Source organism: Rhinolophus sinicus, chromosome 2, assembly GCF_057876585.1.
Source record: "Rhinolophus sinicus isolate RSI-liver-muscle chromosome 2, RSI-T2T, whole genome shotgun sequence".
Classification (NCBI taxonomy): domain Eukaryota; kingdom Metazoa; phylum Chordata; class Mammalia; order Chiroptera; family Rhinolophidae; genus Rhinolophus; species Rhinolophus sinicus.
Window position 1 is genome coordinate 88,191,915 of NC_142502.1, and position 18,534 is coordinate 88,210,448.

Consider the following 18,534-nt stretch of genomic DNA (forward strand, 5'->3'; position numbering starts at 1 on the left):
ATATATCCATATAGTAATGATGGAATGAAGGTGCCTACTTTGTTGGCATTTACCAGCAAAGAAAGAGCTTTTTATAGGAAATAGGTACCTAGTTAAAAATATAGAGTGATATAAAGTCCGTGTGCAATTTGAATTTTATTACATTCAGTTTTATATGACAGAGAAGAAATTTATTCAAGATTTAACACATGTAATTATAGAAATGTTAGGTTTTAGCACGCCTACAATCATTTTAAGAAAGCCTAATATGTTTCTAGCCATTCATTACAATTTGGGGTTTATTACTGGGAAATAGAAGCAAGAAAATAAATGAATCATTAACACGTTTTAATTTGGGCAAATTTCACGAATACTTTATGAATACTCTTGGGTACATGAAATGTGTACATTTGCTTTTAATTCTTTCGCCTTTCTTTCAGGTGGCTGTGCTAGTGAATGATATTCCAGCTCATTGCTCAGGTTCCTGTTCTTTCCAGTACCTTGAAGGGTCAACGCCCTGGGTCCACTCTGTGTGGTATTCCCTTGGTATGATTCATGACTTGGCATTGAGATGATCATGAACTTTAGACTCAGAGTGATTTGTTCGAGGCCATGTACCTGGTGACAGGTGGATAGAAGATGAATCAGTTCATAGGATGGACGTTGAGTGATGTAGCAGAAAATACATTGTTTTGGCCAATGTAAATGATGTGGTCATGATTTGAAATGGAGACAAGTGGATTTTTGATGACTTAAAATGTTTTATTCTCTTCGTCTCTTGTTTTGAAATATTCTTTATTTTGATTTTTTCCACATTTTTATTGACTAGTGATCTCTCCTTACCAGTTTGAGAAAATTTAAGATGGGGGCTATGTGCTACAATAATAAGTGCAGATGCTCAATATTTGAGTCAGGATTCAACTTCTTGAATTTGGGGAGGGGAAGGTAAGAGGGAATGAACATTTGATGTTAGAGAGAGTTCTCTTAAACGGAGTGATACCACTGAGAAATGCTTTTGTTCTTTTAATTTCTTTCCTCCTTTAAGATGGTGACATCAACCTACTAGTTTATATTACTGGAACTGGTTTCTCTGGTGACTCCCAGGCCTTTCAAATCACACTGAACACAACAAGTTGCAAGGTTATTTTCTCAAACCAAACGAATGTGGTCTGTCAAACAAACCTGCTGTCTGTCGGAGTGTATCAGATCTCCATGTTGGTGGGAACTTCTGGGTATGCCGTCAGTGCCAGTGGAGAAGGCCTCTTCCTAAACGTGGAACCCAGACTGGATGCTGTGGACCCTTCGAGAGCTGCAGAGATTGGTAATCTGGGGAGGACCTCACATTGCTTCTGACCCTCTGAAGGTAGCATTCTTGCTGGTATGCAGGAATCTAGTCCTATCGTGTAATAAGTTCTATGTCCACTATGACTCACAGGTTTTTGGTTTTCTGCCATCAGCATTTCTTCTAATGAGCAACAAATAGTTGAGCCTTTCAATGAACTCACTTACCACATAGTTTGGCTGATGGTATTGGCATAATTGGGTCAGTCACTGAGTCACTGGAACAATTTGGTCTGGTGGAGACAACGCTAGATTGGGCGTTAGTACATGTGTGCTTGGGTTTTCATCCTGCCAAGGTTGATGTATGACCTTACATGTTTCCGTTATTTCTATGGGACTTGGTTTCCTAATAATGATGACAGGCATAGTGTCACTTATTGAGTATCTCTTCTAAGTAGTCACATACACTAAATGCTGACAGCTGCCTGAAAGATGGAATTATTATCCACATTTTTCAGAGGAGATAATGGTGGTTCTGAAACAGTGCCTTGCCCAAGGCTTTCTAATGGAAAGAGTGGAGCTAGGATGCAAAAGGGTTGTCGAATGCCAAGGCTACTGCTGCTTCTGCTGTCCATGCCATCATAGCTACACAATGGGCCTAAGGATACTTAGCACGCAGGCTTCCTAGTTTTATGTGAGGTTAAAATGAGCCAACAGGTAAGAAAGCCCCTTGAGAAGTAAAAACATTTGCTTATGTGACATATAGGCCTTGCCCACTAGAAGTCTGCAAGCAGCAGGTGTTCACAGACATTTGTAAACCCGGATACTTGGTTAGCATGAAAAACCAGCTACCGTTTCCGTAGAGGGTATACAGAGGGCAGTGGATCTTGTCAGTGTGATTCCCATGGACTGGATCTTAGTGCCATGGAAACCAAGGATCTCTCCATGCTTTCTGCAGGACATGACCAGTTGAAAACAACCCACCCAGACCGCAAGAATCTCAAGAATACTCAGGCTTACATACATTAATGTATGATATATATTTTTTTTTTATAGAAGATACAATTCCTTTCCTTAATGTTTTGGATTTTTGTCATTGTTTATTCTGTTGGCCAAAGACCTGTGGCATAGAACAATGTTTAAAGCAGTATTTCCTGGCCACAATTGCATTTTTCAAAGGAACCGCTCGTTTCCCACTTTACTTTGCCTAGAAAGTGAATGATGAAGCCAGCCCTACTTCATCTCAGCACATAAAACAGAGCACGCTTGTTCTTCTTTCTCAGTGATATAAAGAAGGAGCCAGCTGATATGTGGTACTCAGAGTGAAAGATCATATACTATATTAACCTAATAATTATCAGTTTGAGTTTTATAATTAAGTTTAATCTTCTTCTTAAGTTACCTTTGCAGTTCAAGCCACACAAACCTTCAGACATCTCAGTGGCAGACAGGTGACTCAGTCATCTTTGTTTTTTCTAGACAGTGCCTTGCACAGACAGGGTGACCAATGTCGCAGTTTTTCTAGGACTCAGGGGTTTCCCAGGTTGAAAGACTTTCTGTTTTAAAACTGGCTTGTGGACCACTTAGTGCTAAAACTCAGAAAGTCCCAGGCCACTAAATAAGTTGATTCTGCATCCTATCAAAGAGTCAGGACATGTTGTACCAATAATGTGTGGTGAAGGGGTTTGTCCGGGAGGATTGTACATCATTGTCTATATTTTTACAAAAGACGGAAAACTCAGAGAGAGGATAATGTTGTGTGGGTACAAATTAACGTTTAGTAAGACTAAGGGAAAAAGAAGGGAGAAAGGAGAGGCTCTCGCTGCTATTTTCTTTATTACAGAATTTAAACTTTCCCTATTGTCCCTTCCTCAACCTTGCCAACTACCTGGTATCACCAGCCTCCTTCCTTCCCTTTCCCCCTCCCTCCCTCTTTGAGACATCCTGTGTAAAGCCCTGTAGTAGGTGCTGAAGACCTCGGCACACGCAAAGTATGGTTCTGGGCGAGCAGTATCTGCATCATCTGGGAGCTTGTTAGAAAAGGAGAGTCTCAGGCCCCATCCAGTCCTCCTAAACAATCTGCATTGTAACAGGATCCTCAGGCAATTACTATGAATAGTGCAGTTTAAGTAACATTGCAGTAGGGGATTTACAGAGAACCAGGCTGAGCCCTACCAGCAAGGAATTTTCAGAATAATCTAGCATATAATGATTGAATACATATAATAATAATGTGATAAATAATATTCTAAAGCACAACTTACCCATGTGCAGAAGCACCCTCCAAAGGGTTTTTGAGGACAGTCTTGGCTTTGGAGTACATGCTTCCTTGGCCCATTTCTGTGCTGAGAGAGAGAGTTGCCTTCTCTTTAAGTATGGACCCTTGTGAGGCACCTGAACTTTCAAATGGAAATGGCACAGTGTCACCACCTCTGCAACTTTTAATTATTAACATCATCAATAATAATGACAACAATTTGTATAGCTCTTATGTACCAGGCACTATTAATGCTGGGGATACAGTAAGTTAAAACGAAGTTCCTGCTGTCATGGAGGTGATGCTTAGTGGGTAAGAGAACCATCAAGCAGGGGAAGAGTGACGGAGGGGGTGGTGGTTGTCGTAGGATGGCCACTGGCACTGCAGGAATGACATAGATGACACTGGTGAACGAAGATATGGATGAAATGGAGGAATGAGTCCTGGAGAAATCTTGGAGATGAGAGCTGTAGGGAGGGGGAACATCAAATGATAAAGTCTTAAGTCAGAAGGAACTTGGCTTGTTTCAAGTACACCAAGGAGGTCACAAATGGCCATTTATGTATCTTCTTTGGAGAAATGCCTGTCCGAATCCTTCACCCATTTAAAAAAAATTGGGTTATTTGTCCTTTTATTGTTGAGTTATAAGGGTTCTTTATATAATCTGGATTATTCTATTATTAGACATATGATTTGCAAATATTTTCGCCCATCTGTGGGTTGTCTTTTTATTTTCTTGACAGTAGTATTTGAAGCACAAAAGTTTTTAATTTTAGTGAAGTCTAGTTTATCTTTTTTATTGTTGTTGCTTGTGTTTTTGGTGTCATATCTAAGAAACAATCACCTAATCCAATGTAACTAGGACACACACCATGTTTCCCTGAAAATAAGACCTAGCCAGACAATCAGCTCTAATGTATCTTTTGGAGCAAAAATTAATGTAAGACCCATTCTTATTTTACTGTAATATAAGACCAGATATAATATAATAATTAATATAATATAATATAATATAATATAATATAATATAATATATTAGATCAGGTCCAATATAACATAACATAACATAACATAACATAACATAACATAACATAACATAACATAACATAACATAACATAACATAACGTAACGTAACACCGGGTCTGATATTAATTTTTTCTCCAAAAGACGCATTAGAGCTGATTGTCCGGCTAGGTCTTATTTTCGGGGAAACACGGTATGCATGTTTTTTTTTTGGAAGTGTTTTGTAGTTTTAGTTCTTACATTTAGTTATCTGAATCATTTTGAGTTAATTTTTATATAAGGTGTGAGGTAGGGGGTCTGTATTAGTTGTCTAAGGCTGCTTATCCAGGTACCACAAACTGGATGGTTTAAACAGAAATTTATTGTCTCACACTTCTGGAGGCTAGAAGTCAAGTTAAAAGTGTCAGCAGAGTTGATTCTTAACTAACCTGTGAGGAAGAATCTGTTTCATTCCTATTGCCCAGCTTCTGGTGGTTTGTCGGGAATCTTTGACGTTCCTTGGCTTGTAGAAGCATCATCTGATCTCTGCCTTCCTCTTCACACGATATTCTCACTGTGTCTTTCCTGTGCCCCGAATTTCCCTTTTATATGGGAGTTATATTGAATTTGGGGCCCACTCTATTCCAGTATGACCTCATTTTACATTAAATAATTCCATCTGCAATGACTTTATTCCCAAATAAAGTCACATTTTGAGGTACTGGCAGGTAGCACTTTAACGTGTGAATTTTAGGAGACACAATTCAACCCAAAACAGTGTCCAGCTTCATTCTTTTGTATGTGGATAAGCAGTTGTTCCATTTTGCACATGTGTGAAATTACTAGTAGTATAACTTCTTGCAAGTGGAATTCCTATGTCAAGAGGTTGCGTACATTTAACAATTTGAAAATAACAAAATACTGGGGGTGCCAAAAAATATACACATGACTATTCATCTTTTGTTATTGGTACATATTGAGTATTACAATTTTAGTACAGTTTTTTCCTTTCTTAAAATATATATACATTTTTTGGCACCCTCTATATTTACGTCTTACAAACACAGTATGTTCCCAAACTTTTTGATATTTGCCAATCTTATAGAAGAAAAATAAGATTTCATTGTATTTTTACTTGCATTTATTTTCGTATATTAAGGATATTAGCCCTTTATGTTTATTCTTTGTTTCTGTGTTTACTATTTTTTTAATTCATAAATATTTTAACTTTATATGTGATAAATAAATTAACATTTTTTTATAGCTACAGGGTTTGTAAAATACTTAGAATGTGTTTTCTTTCTCTGAAATTATATAAAAGTAAAATTTCTGCCATGTTTTCTATTTTTTTAATACTTTATTTTTTACGGTTAAATATTTGATTATGTTGGAATATGTTTTTGTGGGGATTTTATGTAGGAATTCAGCTATAATTTTTTCAATACTATTCACTTATTTCATTACTAAATAAATCATCCATCTATTTGCACTTATATGAAATGTTGTATTTATCATTTCCTATAGTTCCATACTTCTCTGGGTTTATTTCTGAACTTCCAATTCTATTCCATTGGTCTATCTGTCTGTTCATGCTTTATTATTACATTTTAATTATGGTTGTTTTATAAGCTATTTTAATGTCTGACAGAAGACCCCTTTACTCTTATTTTTGAAATTTTATATTCTAGCTATTGTTTTCCATTTTTTATTGAATTTTAAAATCTTGTCTAATTTAAATAGAAAATATTATTTGTATTTTTATTGGGATTGCATTGATGCTTTGGTTTAATTTGGAAAGATATGCCACCATTCTGATGTTCACTCCTTCTACCCATTTATTTTAGTTATTTTTATGTTTTAATACATCTGTTTTGTTTCTCAGTAGCATTTCAAACTTTTCTTCAAATTCTTCATTACCTTGAATTTTTCTTGTCAAGATTGTTTCCAGATATTGTATCTTTTATGTTGGTATTCAAATTGTTTTTCTTCAATTTTATTTTCTAACTTTGAAGTCTATTGTTATCTTGCCCTGACTCTTCAGGGCAAGTTTATATATTTAACTTCAGGGTATTATTTCACCCAGTCACATTCTCCTGAAGGGTTTTCATCAGGTTGTATAAGTTTCCCTTTCTCACCCTGACATGCTTTGTGAAGATAACCTTGCTATTGCAACCACTTCCCACTCTCAAGAGGTCCATGTCTCCATTTGGGGGCCTCACTGCCTCTCTTGTGTTCCATTCTGTGGAGATGGCACACCAGAATAATTGCCATCATCAATAATAACTATTTCTGTTCGTCTGTTGGACTAAAGGCTGCTCCTCCAAATGGGAAAGTGTGCCATGATATCTGTGTGATTGGTGCCACGCCTCTTCTTACTGATGTCTGCAGTGAGAGGATAGGGGTTTCTGTGGTTGCTCTTCAGTAGTCAGTAGAGAAATCCTGACGGTAATGGGTTTTGATGTCAGTCACTTCTGCACCATCATGGAGACGAGAACTTAGTATGTGTGGTAGCAAATGACAAAGCTGGAAGGGCTAAGGCTGTTATTGCAAGATGAGGGAAGTGAGAACCATTGAACTCAGGAGCAATACTACAAATGATTTGTTTTAAGTTGCCGCGCAGTCTGTGGCCCTGACTCTGGGTCCACTTCTCTTTCTGCCATGATGCTCTCTTATACTTAAAATATCAGGGAAAAAATAAATTTTATAGGATTGGCAAGGATGATGTTTAAAAATGTAGAGCAGGAAGAGTTTTCAGACACCATCTACTTTCTTCTCTGACTTGTGGCAGTATTGCGTCTCTGTTTTATTCTTAAATATCTCTGGGATGCATTACTACGTTTCTCTGCCCTCTAGTCACCACTCCTCCCTTTCTACATGGAATTTATATATTTAACTGCAGTCTTTCTCTGCAGTTTGAGCATGCCTTGTGTTTTGTCTACGGAGCCTCATATTTTAATTTCATTTTATCTCTCGTAGAAAATTAATTTTTGTCTGCACGCATGGCTGTATATCTCACCTGAAAATACTGTTTTCATTACAGGAGGGCTCTGGGCCACCATCCAAGGCTCTAGTTTGGAAAATGTTAGCCTGGTGTTATTTGGATCTCAGTCTTGTGCCGTCAACATCACCGCAAGCAATTCACGACAAATTCGATGCAAAGTTCCACCGAGGGTAAGCAGAATCCTTTGGTATCTCCTTATTTCTGGGTGGGTGACACGTTATTAACATGTAGTGTGAGGTTGTCACTTAATCATTTCTTAGAACTAAATTACTTGACATGACCTTTTCATCATGAGAGTGTGCTTATGTTATTTATATCGTCTGTTTGGCTATGAAGTGGGAAGCTGACTCCACCAATGGGGCTTGTAATTAACATCAGTTAAATTTCTTTAAAAGAAAACAAAGAAGGAAGTCCACATGAGTATTAGTGCCACATAATAAATACATTTATCTAGTGCACAATCTGGGTGTTGGTTTGCAAAGCTTACATACCTTGTAATTGCCCTTCTCTCTTAAACAAATAAGTTTGCACCAGCAATTTTGTTTTCTGGCATGGGTGTGAATGGTAGAACTTAGGCACTTGTAGAATGTCTGGTTCCTATAAAATATCTTCCTAGTTAATTCCTACTGCTTCCTTTCTCCCTTGAAGCAAGTCCCCCCCTTTTTTTCAGTTAATACTATTTTATCGTCTACTCTTATTAAGAGATTGAGTCCAGGTCCTTCCCTGGTGCTGTTGGTGAGAGTAGAGTCACGCTCACAGCTGAGCTTTCTATTCCGAGTTGACTTCAGTGTGACCAACATGGATTTAATAGCATATCCATGACCCCAAAATACGGCTGTTTTCTGAGCAAATAAAGATCTCTGGAATAGAAGATTCAGAATAATCTTTGATCTCTGGTCTTTAATCATTTTTATCTCATCCAGTTACTCAAATATTATGAAATGTTAGCTGTTATATATAAACTGCATGCAATTCCACATATGGTTGGATTGTAATTTGTTTGTTCTCTGTTGTTGAACATTAAGATAATTTCCAAAATTTCCTATTTTAAACAACAGAACTGTATTTTGGGGCATATTTATTTTTCTCAAGGTATGTACTATCGAGTTGTCTGAAATTCCTTTTTCATTTATATCCCCACTATCATTGTATGAGTACCTGATTTCTGGAATCTGGCCAACACTGGGTATTATCACTTTAATACATTTACCATTTTAATGGCAAAGATTTGTACTGTTTGGATTTATTTTACTAGAGAGAATAAACACTAAAGAAACCAAACTTTTAACTTTGTTCAAAGTAATACATGCAAAGGTTAAAAGGAAAATAGTAGAACAATCATGCTCTTCTACCCATTTTCTCTCTTTTTCAAGTCCCCCTTTTTGAAACAACCGCTTTTAATTTTTTTGAATCTAGTTACAATACTATTATTTTGTTAAATCAAGAAATCATGTTTACATTACTATAACTATTCAAATGATGCGTGCAGAATCAGGAATATATCTTTTCTTTCATAGCTTATTTTTTCTTGAGAGTTTCTATTTTTAGATTTTTTAAAAAATTAAATGTATTGGGGTGACATTTGTTAATAAAATTATATAGGTTTCAAATGTACAATTCTATGATACATCCTCTATATGTTGTATTGTGTGTTCACTGCCCAAAGTCAGTTCTCCTTCTGTCACTATACAGAGGATGCCAAAAAAATGTATACACATTTTAAGAAAGGAAAAAACTGTATTAAAACTGTAAGACTCAATATATACTGATAACAAAAGATGAGTACAAGTCATGTGTATACATTTTTTTGGCATTCCCAGTACATTTGACCCCTTATGCCCTCTTCTACCCTTTTGTAACCGTTAAACTATTGTCTATGTCTGTGAGTTTTGTTTGTCTTGATAATTTGTTGCTTTCAGTTTTATATCCCACTTATGAGTAAAATCATATGATTCTTGATGTTTTCTGTCTGACTTATTTCATTTAGCATGATAATCTCAAGATATATCCATATTGTTGCAAATGCCAGTATTTCATCTTTTTTTATTGTAATATTGAATATGAGTAATATTGCATTGTATACATGTATCATATAGGCATCCAATCACCTATCAAAGGACACTTTGGCTGTTTCCAAGTCTTATCCATGTGGATAAAGCTGCAATAAACATAGTGGTACATGTATCTTTATGGATAAATGTTTTCGGGTTTTTTGGGTAGATAGCCAGAAAAGGGATTGCTGGGTCACATGGTAATGCTATTCTTAATTTTTTGAGTAAGTTCCATACTGTTTTCCATAGTGGCTGCACCACTCTACACTCCCGCCAACAGTGCATGAGGCTTCCTTTGACTCCACACGCTCTCCAACACTTGTTATTACTTGTCTTGTTGATGATAGCCATTCTAACAGGTGTGAGGTGGTATTTCATTGTGGTTTTGATTTGCATTTCCCTAATATCTAGTGATATTGAGGTTTTTTTTTTATATCTGTTGGCCGTTTGCATGTATTCTTGGAATAAGTGTTCAGGTCTTCTGCTCATTTTTTAATTGGATGTTTTTGTTGTTGAGTTGTATGAGATCTTTATATATTTTGGATATCAGTCCCTAATGGAGTTATTGTTTGCAAATATCTTCTCCCATTCTGTTGGTTGCCTCTTTGTTTTGTTGATGGTTTCTTTTGCTGTGCAGAAACTTTTTAGTTTGATATAGACCCATTCATTTATTTTTTCCTTTTATTTCCCTTGCTTTTAAGGTCAAATTCATAAAATCCTCTCTGAAGCCAAAGTCCATAAGTTTAGTACATATGCTTTCTTCTATGCTATTTATTGTTTCAGGTGTTATGTTTAGGTCTTTGATTAATTTTGAGTAATTTTGACATATGGTGATAGATAGCAGTCTAGCTTTATTCTTTTGCATGTGGCTTTCCAATTTTCCTAGCATTTATTGAAAAGGCTTTCTTTTCTCCAGTGTATGCTTTTAGCTCCTTTGTTGATAATTATCTGCCCACATAAGAGGTCTGACAATTAAGTTCACGAACGTGTTGCAACAATGTTGCTTACATTTTTTTATATCAGAGGGATTATTAATTATGAATTTGTACCAACTGGACAAACAGTTAACCAACTTTACTATTTGGAAGTGCTGAATAGGCTGTGTGAAAAAGTTAAATGACTTGAATTTTTGCAAACAATTCATGGCTCTTGCATCACGACAATGCACCAGTTTACACGGCACTGTTTGTGAGGGAGTTTTTAGTGAGTAAACAAATAACTGTATTGGAACACCCTTCCTACTCCCCTGGCCTGGCCCCCAATGACTTCTTTCTTTATCTGAAGATAAAGAAAATATTGAAAAGAAGACATTTTGATGACATTCAGGACATCAAGGATAATACGACAACAGCTCTGATGGCCATTGCAGAAAAAGAGTTCCAAAATTGCTTTGAAGGGTGGACTAGGCACTGGTGTTGGTGCATAGTTTCCCAAGGGGAGTACTTTGAAGGTGACCATAGTGATATTCAGCAATGAGTCACGTATTGCTTTTTCTAGGATGAGTTTGTGAACTTAATTGTCCAACCTCGTATATGTAGGTTTATTTCTTGGTTCTCAATTCTGTTCCACTGGTCTGTATGTCTGTTTTTCTGCCATACCATGCTATTTGGATTATTGTCACTTTGTGGTATAATTTAAAGTCAGAGAGTGGGATACCTCTGCCCTTGTCCTTTTTTCTCAGGGCTGCTTTGGCTGTTTTGGGGTCTTTTGTGACTCCACACCAATCTGATGATTTCTGTTCTATATCTTTATGAAATGCCATTAATATTTTGGTGAAGAGTCATTAAATCTGTATATTGGTCTGGGTAATATGGCCTTTTTTTAAAAATTAAAGTTTATTGGGGTGACAATTGTTGGTAACGTTACATAGATTTGTAACGTGTACAGGTGTACAGTTCTGTAATACGTCACCCATATATATATATGTATGGCCATTTAAACTATGTTGATTCTTCTATTCCATGAACATGAAATATCTTCCCATTTCTTTGTGTCTTAATCAATTTCTGTTAATAATGTCTTATAGTTTTCAGCGTATATGTCCTTCACATTCTTTGTTAAGTTTATTCCTAGGTATTTTATTCTTAATTGTTGCAATAGCAAAAGGAATTATTTTTCTTTTCATTTCTTTTTCTGAAATTTTATTGTTAGTGTATAGGAATGCAATGAATTTTTGTATATTGATTTTGTATCCTGCAACTTTACTATATTTTTTTATTGTTTCTAATAGATTTCATGGTTTTCTATATAAAAAATCATGTCATCTGCTAAAAGTGACAATTTGTCCTCCTCATTCCCAATTTGGATGCCATTTCTTTCTTTCTCTTGCCTGATTGCTCAGACTTCCAATACTTTGTTGAATGACAGTGGTGAGAGGGGGCATTCTTGTCATGTTCCTGATTTTAGAGGAAAAGCTTTCAGTTTTTCATCATTAAGTATGATATTGTCTGAGGGTTGTCATCTATGGCCTTTATTATGTTCAGGTACTTTTCTTCTATACTCATTTTATTAAGTATTTTAATCATAAATGGATGTTGTATCTTGTCAAATGCTCTTTCTGCATCTATTGATGTGATTGTATGACTTTTGTCCTTTATTTTGTTTATGTGGTATATCACATTGATCAATTTGCATATGTTGAACCATCCTTCTGCCCCTGGAATAAACCCCACTTGATGGTGATGTATAATCTTTTTAATGTATCGTTGTATTTGATTTACTAGTATTTTGTTTAGTATTTTTGCATCTGTGTTTATCAGAGATATTGGTCTGTAATTTTCTTATGTTATCCTTACCAGAATTTTGTATCAGGGTTATATTGGCATCATAAAATGAGTTAGGAAGTATTGCCTCTTCTTCAATTTTTTGGATGAGTTTAAGGACAGGTATTAAATCACCTTTGAATGTTTGGTAGAAAGTTTCATACATATGGTAGTGAAGCCACCTGGTCCTGGACTTTTGCTTTTGGGGAGGTTTTGGATAATTGTTTCAATTTTCTTACTGTTGATCAGTCTATTTAGATTTTCCAGTTCTTCATGAGTCTAGGAAGGTTGTATACTAGGGGTGCCAAAAAAATGTACACATTTTAAGAGATGTCATTTATGTATTACTTTTTGAAATTGAATTGAATTACGGTAGCAATGTGTAGCATGACGTTCGCTCAAAAGATGACGTTAATCAAATGAATGCTAGTGTCATTCATTGTATTAATATTACAATTTTAATACAGTTTCTTCCTTTCTTAAAATGTGTATACATTTTTTTTGGCACCCTCTGTATTTCTAAGAACTTGTCCATTTCTTTTAGGTTATTAAATTTTGTGGCATATATATAGTCTTTCATAGTATTCTTGTATGATCATTTGTATTTCTGTGGTAGCCATCGTAACTTCTTCTTTTTCATTTCTGATTTTGTTTGTGTCTTTCCTCTTTTTTTCTTAGTGAGTCTAACCAAGGGTTTGTCAGTATTACTAATCTTTTCAAAGAATCAGCTCTTTGTTGCATTAATTTTTTCTGTTGTTTTTTTTTTCTATATTTAATTCAGCTCTAATTTTTATCATTTCCTTCCTTTTGCTTACTTTGGGCTTCATTTGTTCTTTTTTGATTTCTTTAAGATGTAATCTTAGGTTATTTATTTGGGATTTTTCTTGTTTCTTGAGATAGGGCTGTAATGATATAAATCTCCCTCTTATTACTGCTTTTTGCAGCATCCCCAAAGTTTTGATAGGTTGTGTTTTCATTCTCATTTGTTTCTATGTATCTTTTGATCTCTCCTTTTATTCCTTCTTTGACCCAGTCATTCTTTAGTAGCATGTTGTTTAATCTCCACATATTTGTGTTTTTTTCCTTCTTTCTTTTTGGAGTTCATCTCCAATTTCAAAGTCCTGTGGTTGGAGAATATATTTTGTATGACTTTAGTCTTCTTAAACTTGTAGAAGTCAGTTTTGTGTCCCAACATGTGGTCTATCCTTGAGAATGTTCCATGTGCTCTAGAAAAGAATATATCATCTGGTGTTCTGAGATGAAAGGCCCTGTAAATGTTGATTATGTCCATTTGGCCTAATGTGTCATTTAAGGCTATTTCCTTATTGATTTTCTGCTTTGATGATCTATCCATAGCCACCAATGAGATATTTAGGTCCCCTACTATAATTGTGTTTTTGTCAGTTTCTCCCTTTAGTTCTGTTAGTAGTTGCTTTATAAATTTTGGTGCTCCCTGGTTGGGAACATACATAGTGATAAGTGTTATGTCTTCTTGATGTATTGTCCCCTTTATCATTATGAAATGTCCATCTTTGTCTCTTGTTACCTTTTTTATCTTGGAGTGTATTTCACTAGATATAAGTATGAATATACCTGATTTTCTCTGGATGCCATTTGCTTGGAGTGTCAATTTCCACCCTTTCACTTTAGACTCAATATAAGGAGTCTATATTTGTCCTTATAGCTGAGACGAGTCTCTTGAAGGTAGCATATGGTTGGGTTTTTTTGTTTGCTCCAATCTGCTACTCTGTGCCTTTTTATTGGTGAGTTCAGACATTTAGGGAGATTATTGATATATGAGAATTTCCTATAACCATTTTATCTTCTGTTTTCTTGTAGCTCAGTGTCTCCATTGTTTCTTTGCCCTTGTGTTTCTGTTATCTTAGTTTGGTGGTATTCTGTGATTATTTTCCCTTCTGTTTCCTTTTTTTATGTTATGTGTATCAATTCTGGATTTTTTTGTGTGGTTACCATGAAGTTTATGCAAAAGAAAGTTTCATACATATAGTAGTCCTTTTTCTTCTGGATGCACCTTATCTCCAGTCCCCTTTGCAAATTCATACCTTTACTCTCTCCCCTTTTATGTTTTTGTTGTTATAAATTATCCCTACTTACACTATGAGTTTTTAAGTTTATCTTTTCATGTCTTCCTTATAATAAAAATCCTCTATCTTAAGAAAAAAATTCCATGATATCAATTACTCTTTTTCCTTGCTCTTGTTTTCCTGATTTAATTAAACTTCGTGTTTTTTAGATTCATTCTACAGATTTTATTCTAGCACCTCCCTTGACTGCTCTTCTATGTAGTCATTTTTTTCTTGGCGTATATACCTTCCTCTTCTTTGGCTATTGTTTATTTTCTTTATATCATAGCCTTAAGAAACATTCTAAAAAAGAATATATATGAGGGAATTTTTCCAAGTACTTAAATGTCTGAAAGTATTCTCACATTTGATGAATGGTTTAATTAGGTATGGATGTTTATTTGAAATTGCCACTTTTAACAGAACTAATTGGTCTGTTAATTGAAAATCATTTTTGTTTACTCTTTAATCTGTTGGATGTTGCACTGCCTATTCTAAACACTTGTCACTCTGTGTATGTGTGTGTGTGTATGTGTGTACATTTGTGTGTGTGAGAGAGAGAGAGAGAGAGAGAGACTTGAAAGAAACAAATATATTCTTTAAAAATGTTTTTCTTGAAATTAACCCTTTAAACTAATTATGGACTTATCTTAAGTAAGTTTTATTTACAGAGGGTTGATTTTAAAATTGATTTTCAGGGGCAAGATGGACCCATTGTGAATGTGACTGTGTTCAGAGGGCACCACTCTGCAGTTCTTTCCATGGAATTTACTTATGTCTCCTCTTTAAATCCAGTGATCATGTCTCTGAGCAGAAACAGAAGCAGCATAGCAGGTAAAATACATGATACTGTACAATCTTTTTATTTTTAGACAATTGAGTGTGTAAAAAGGCAAAAAAATGCCTATACATTTTATTGAAGATAGTGTTATATTTTGGGTGGAAGTTATATTTTTCTGAAAGCCAGGAGACTTGTATTCTCATCTTAGTCATCACTGAATAAATCTCCTTATATACATTTTCCCCCTGTAAAATTGCAACCATTTCCCGTCATGAAAATGACATGGGAATTCAAAGGTAACAATTTAACAAATAGACTTTAATTCTTGTCACTAATTTATACAACTATTAACCTCAATTTACAGGTAAGGAAATTGAGGAACAGTGAGAATAAGTAGCTTGTCTCAGATGTTACCTTTAGTAAGTAACAGACCTGGGATTTGAATCAAGCAGTCTGGTTCCAGATTTCAAGAAGTTAGCCATGTATTATTTACTGTAAAATACTCTTTTTGGGATCATATTCTATTGAAGCAGTTATTTGGTATAATTAGAGAATAGATGGTATAATTAACCAAGCATTCTTGTTCCTTGAAACAGGCTATGTATAAAAAGAATAAATTCTTTATCACCCAACTACATGAAACAATTTAATCTTTCTTTGATAATTCAGATGATATGACAGGGTGGAATTATGACAATTTATTATCATGTCATCCTGTAGATTTGGAGAAGTACCAGGTAATACACCTTTCTGGTTAATTGAATGCCAGATAACAGAGGGTTTATGACAGCCATATCTAAGGTTTTATTACTAATGACCGTCAAATTTTCCCCTAAAAAGCCTAGACTCAGTTTTTCTGGTGCTATTTTCATTTTCCATTGCTCAAGAGTACATAAATAAAGGGAAGTGTCCTTTAGCTTCTCAATATTTTTCAGCTCAGATAGTGCAGAAGAAGAATTTGTTCCCTCAGGCGATGAAGGTGTGTAAAATTCCGTAGTGGTATAGATTCTTCCCGATGAAGTAGAAAAGGGAGGAAGGAGCTCTGTGGTCTATTCAGATTTCAGTGTTTTGGGATTTTGATACAATTTCCTACCTATAATGAATAGGATTAATACACTGCATCAGTGCCTCAAAGGCCCCTAGGATTAGCTTGACGATTGACCAAGAGCCCAAGCAGTTCACGTTATTGATATATACAACATGATGTATTATTTACAGAATTGACACTTGCATTTAGATCTTTCTACAGGCAGAATAAAGAAGATTGTGTATAAAATCCACAAAGAGTAGTAGCCTATTGGGAAAGTCTCCTTTGGAATTTGGAGTGCAGCACATCTCCATCCAGGAGAAGATTAGGTTGGCAGTGACCATGAACCTACGATAAAATCGAAGAAAGAGGAGAAGGCAGGGGAAGGGGAGGAAGAATTTGATGTGCACAACCATTAGTTTGGTTTTTGCAGTGAATTCTAGCTCAACTACTCCTTGTGCAAGATATTTAACTTCCTTTATCTTTAGTTCCTTTAACTGGGAGGAATTCTTTCAAGATTATGGTGAAAGTTGCAAATAAAGTAGGTAAGAGTACCTAACCCAGGAACTAAGATGGAGCAAGCACTCAATAAATGCTTTTGTTGAAGTTAATGTCATCATTCTGCCAGATACTGTGTTATATTAATGAGCCAAAGATGGCCTCTATATATTGGCCCGATGTTATTTACGTTTTCACAGCAGGCTGGGAGCCATTAGCTCAAAAGCCTGCCAAAGTCAAACTAAAATTTTTACATACCCAGTTATTTTAAATATAGCCTCCCAAAGCAGATTTTTAATATTTTAGAGCCTGCCTGCTTTGCATACCCTGTAAAACTGCACCCAACATCTGCTAGACATAGATAAGATTAACCTGGGGGCTATAAAGGACTCTAAACCACTGTCACCCTTCACAGCTCTCTGACACAAAGACTACCCACCGGGCTGCTGAGTGACATCCTCTAGACACACAAGGCCCCTCTCTGATCTCCCACTCCCCCAGGAGTTTCCTTGCCCTCCTCCCCTTCTGGGTGGTAGTCTCCTATTGTGGCCTCTGGAAAGTCTCAGGCTGTGAGATTTCTGCACATAGGTGCACCTGTGAAAGCACCACCCATAGAAAGCTTGTTTTTGTGCTTCTGCCATCTTGTGGTCATGTCTTTTTTCTTTTTCTTTTCTTTCTTTCTTTTTTTTTTTTTTAAAGATTTTATTGGGGAAGGGGAACAGGACTTTATTGGGGAAAAGTGTGTACTTCCAGGCCTTTTTTCCAAGTCAAGTTGTTGTCCTTTCAATCTTAGTTGTGGAGGGTGCCGTTCAGCTTCAAGTTGCTGTCCTTTCAGTCTTAGTTGTGGAGGGCGCAGCTCAGCTCCAGGTCCAGTTGCCGTTGCTAGTTGCAGGGGGCACAGCCCACCATCCCTTGCAGGAGTCAAACTGGCAAACTTGTGGTTGAGAGCCTGTGCTCCAACCAACTGAGCCATCTGGGAGGCAGCTCAGCTCAAGGTGCCGTGTTCAATCTTAGTTGCAGGGGGCGGAGCCCACCATCCCTTGTGGAACTCGATTTGTTGAACTGGCAACCTTGTGGTTGAGAGCCCACTAGCCCATGTGGGAATCGAACAGCAGCCTTCGGAGTTAGGAGCACGGAGCTCTAACCACCTGAGCCACTGGGCCGGCCCCGGTCATGTCTTTTTTCTTGCTCAGCCCTGACAGTCCTCAAACTCACTGCACTGAGGCTTCAGACTTCACAGTAGAAATAAGGCTGGGAAGACATGATGAAGTAAAGAGGATGTGGATCAAGGAAGAAAATGAACTTAATCGAGAGCTTTTGAATACTGTACTCTACCAGAGGTTGTCCTAGGTCATTTAACTTACTCCTTACAACAAACCACACAGGGTGGGCTCCGTTACCATGTTACTGATGACAAAATCCAAGGCTTTGAGAGCCCAGAGTGCGTTACCCAGTCACACAGGTTGTTAAATGGCAGAGCAGGAATTTGAATGTAGATTCAGTCTTCTCAACACACCACAAACCCTCCTCTTTTACATTTCTCTTTTAAGTAACCTCCTCGACTCATTGTAGTGTTCTGCAGATGCCAGCTCTGTAGTAGTTCTCAAACATTAGCAACCAAGGGCATTTTAGAGGTGCTTTAGCCTACGCTGTGTCTCTATGGACAAACTGAGACACAGGAAATGTATGTATGTTTATTTTCACTCCTGTCATCGCATACTTGATTTTTGGCTCTTGTTAAGACTCCAGGTGTCTGCAGAGTGGATTTTCCTTCCTTATGTCTTCAATTGGTCTTATAGATTGGAAAAAT

The 18,534-nt window shown here is 36.3% G+C and overlaps 1 protein-coding gene across 8 annotated transcripts in view; it reads left to right on the forward strand.

Moving 5' to 3' along the window:
• The window catches only part of PKHD1 (PKHD1 ciliary IPT domain containing fibrocystin/polyductin), a 429,303-nt gene that overhangs the window by 45,444 nt on the left and 365,325 nt on the right, over positions 1-18,534 (forward strand). For all 8 annotated transcript variants that reach the window (XM_074333066.2, XM_088795661.1, XM_088795663.1 and 5 more), the window contains 4 exons: positions 420-525; positions 1,025-1,300; positions 7,561-7,691; positions 15,117-15,252. In XM_074333066.2, coding sequence (XP_074189167.2) covers positions 420-525; positions 1,025-1,300; positions 7,561-7,691; positions 15,117-15,252 — 649 coding nt within the window. The remainder of the gene's footprint in view (positions 1-419; positions 526-1,024; positions 1,301-7,560; positions 7,692-15,116; positions 15,253-18,534) is intronic.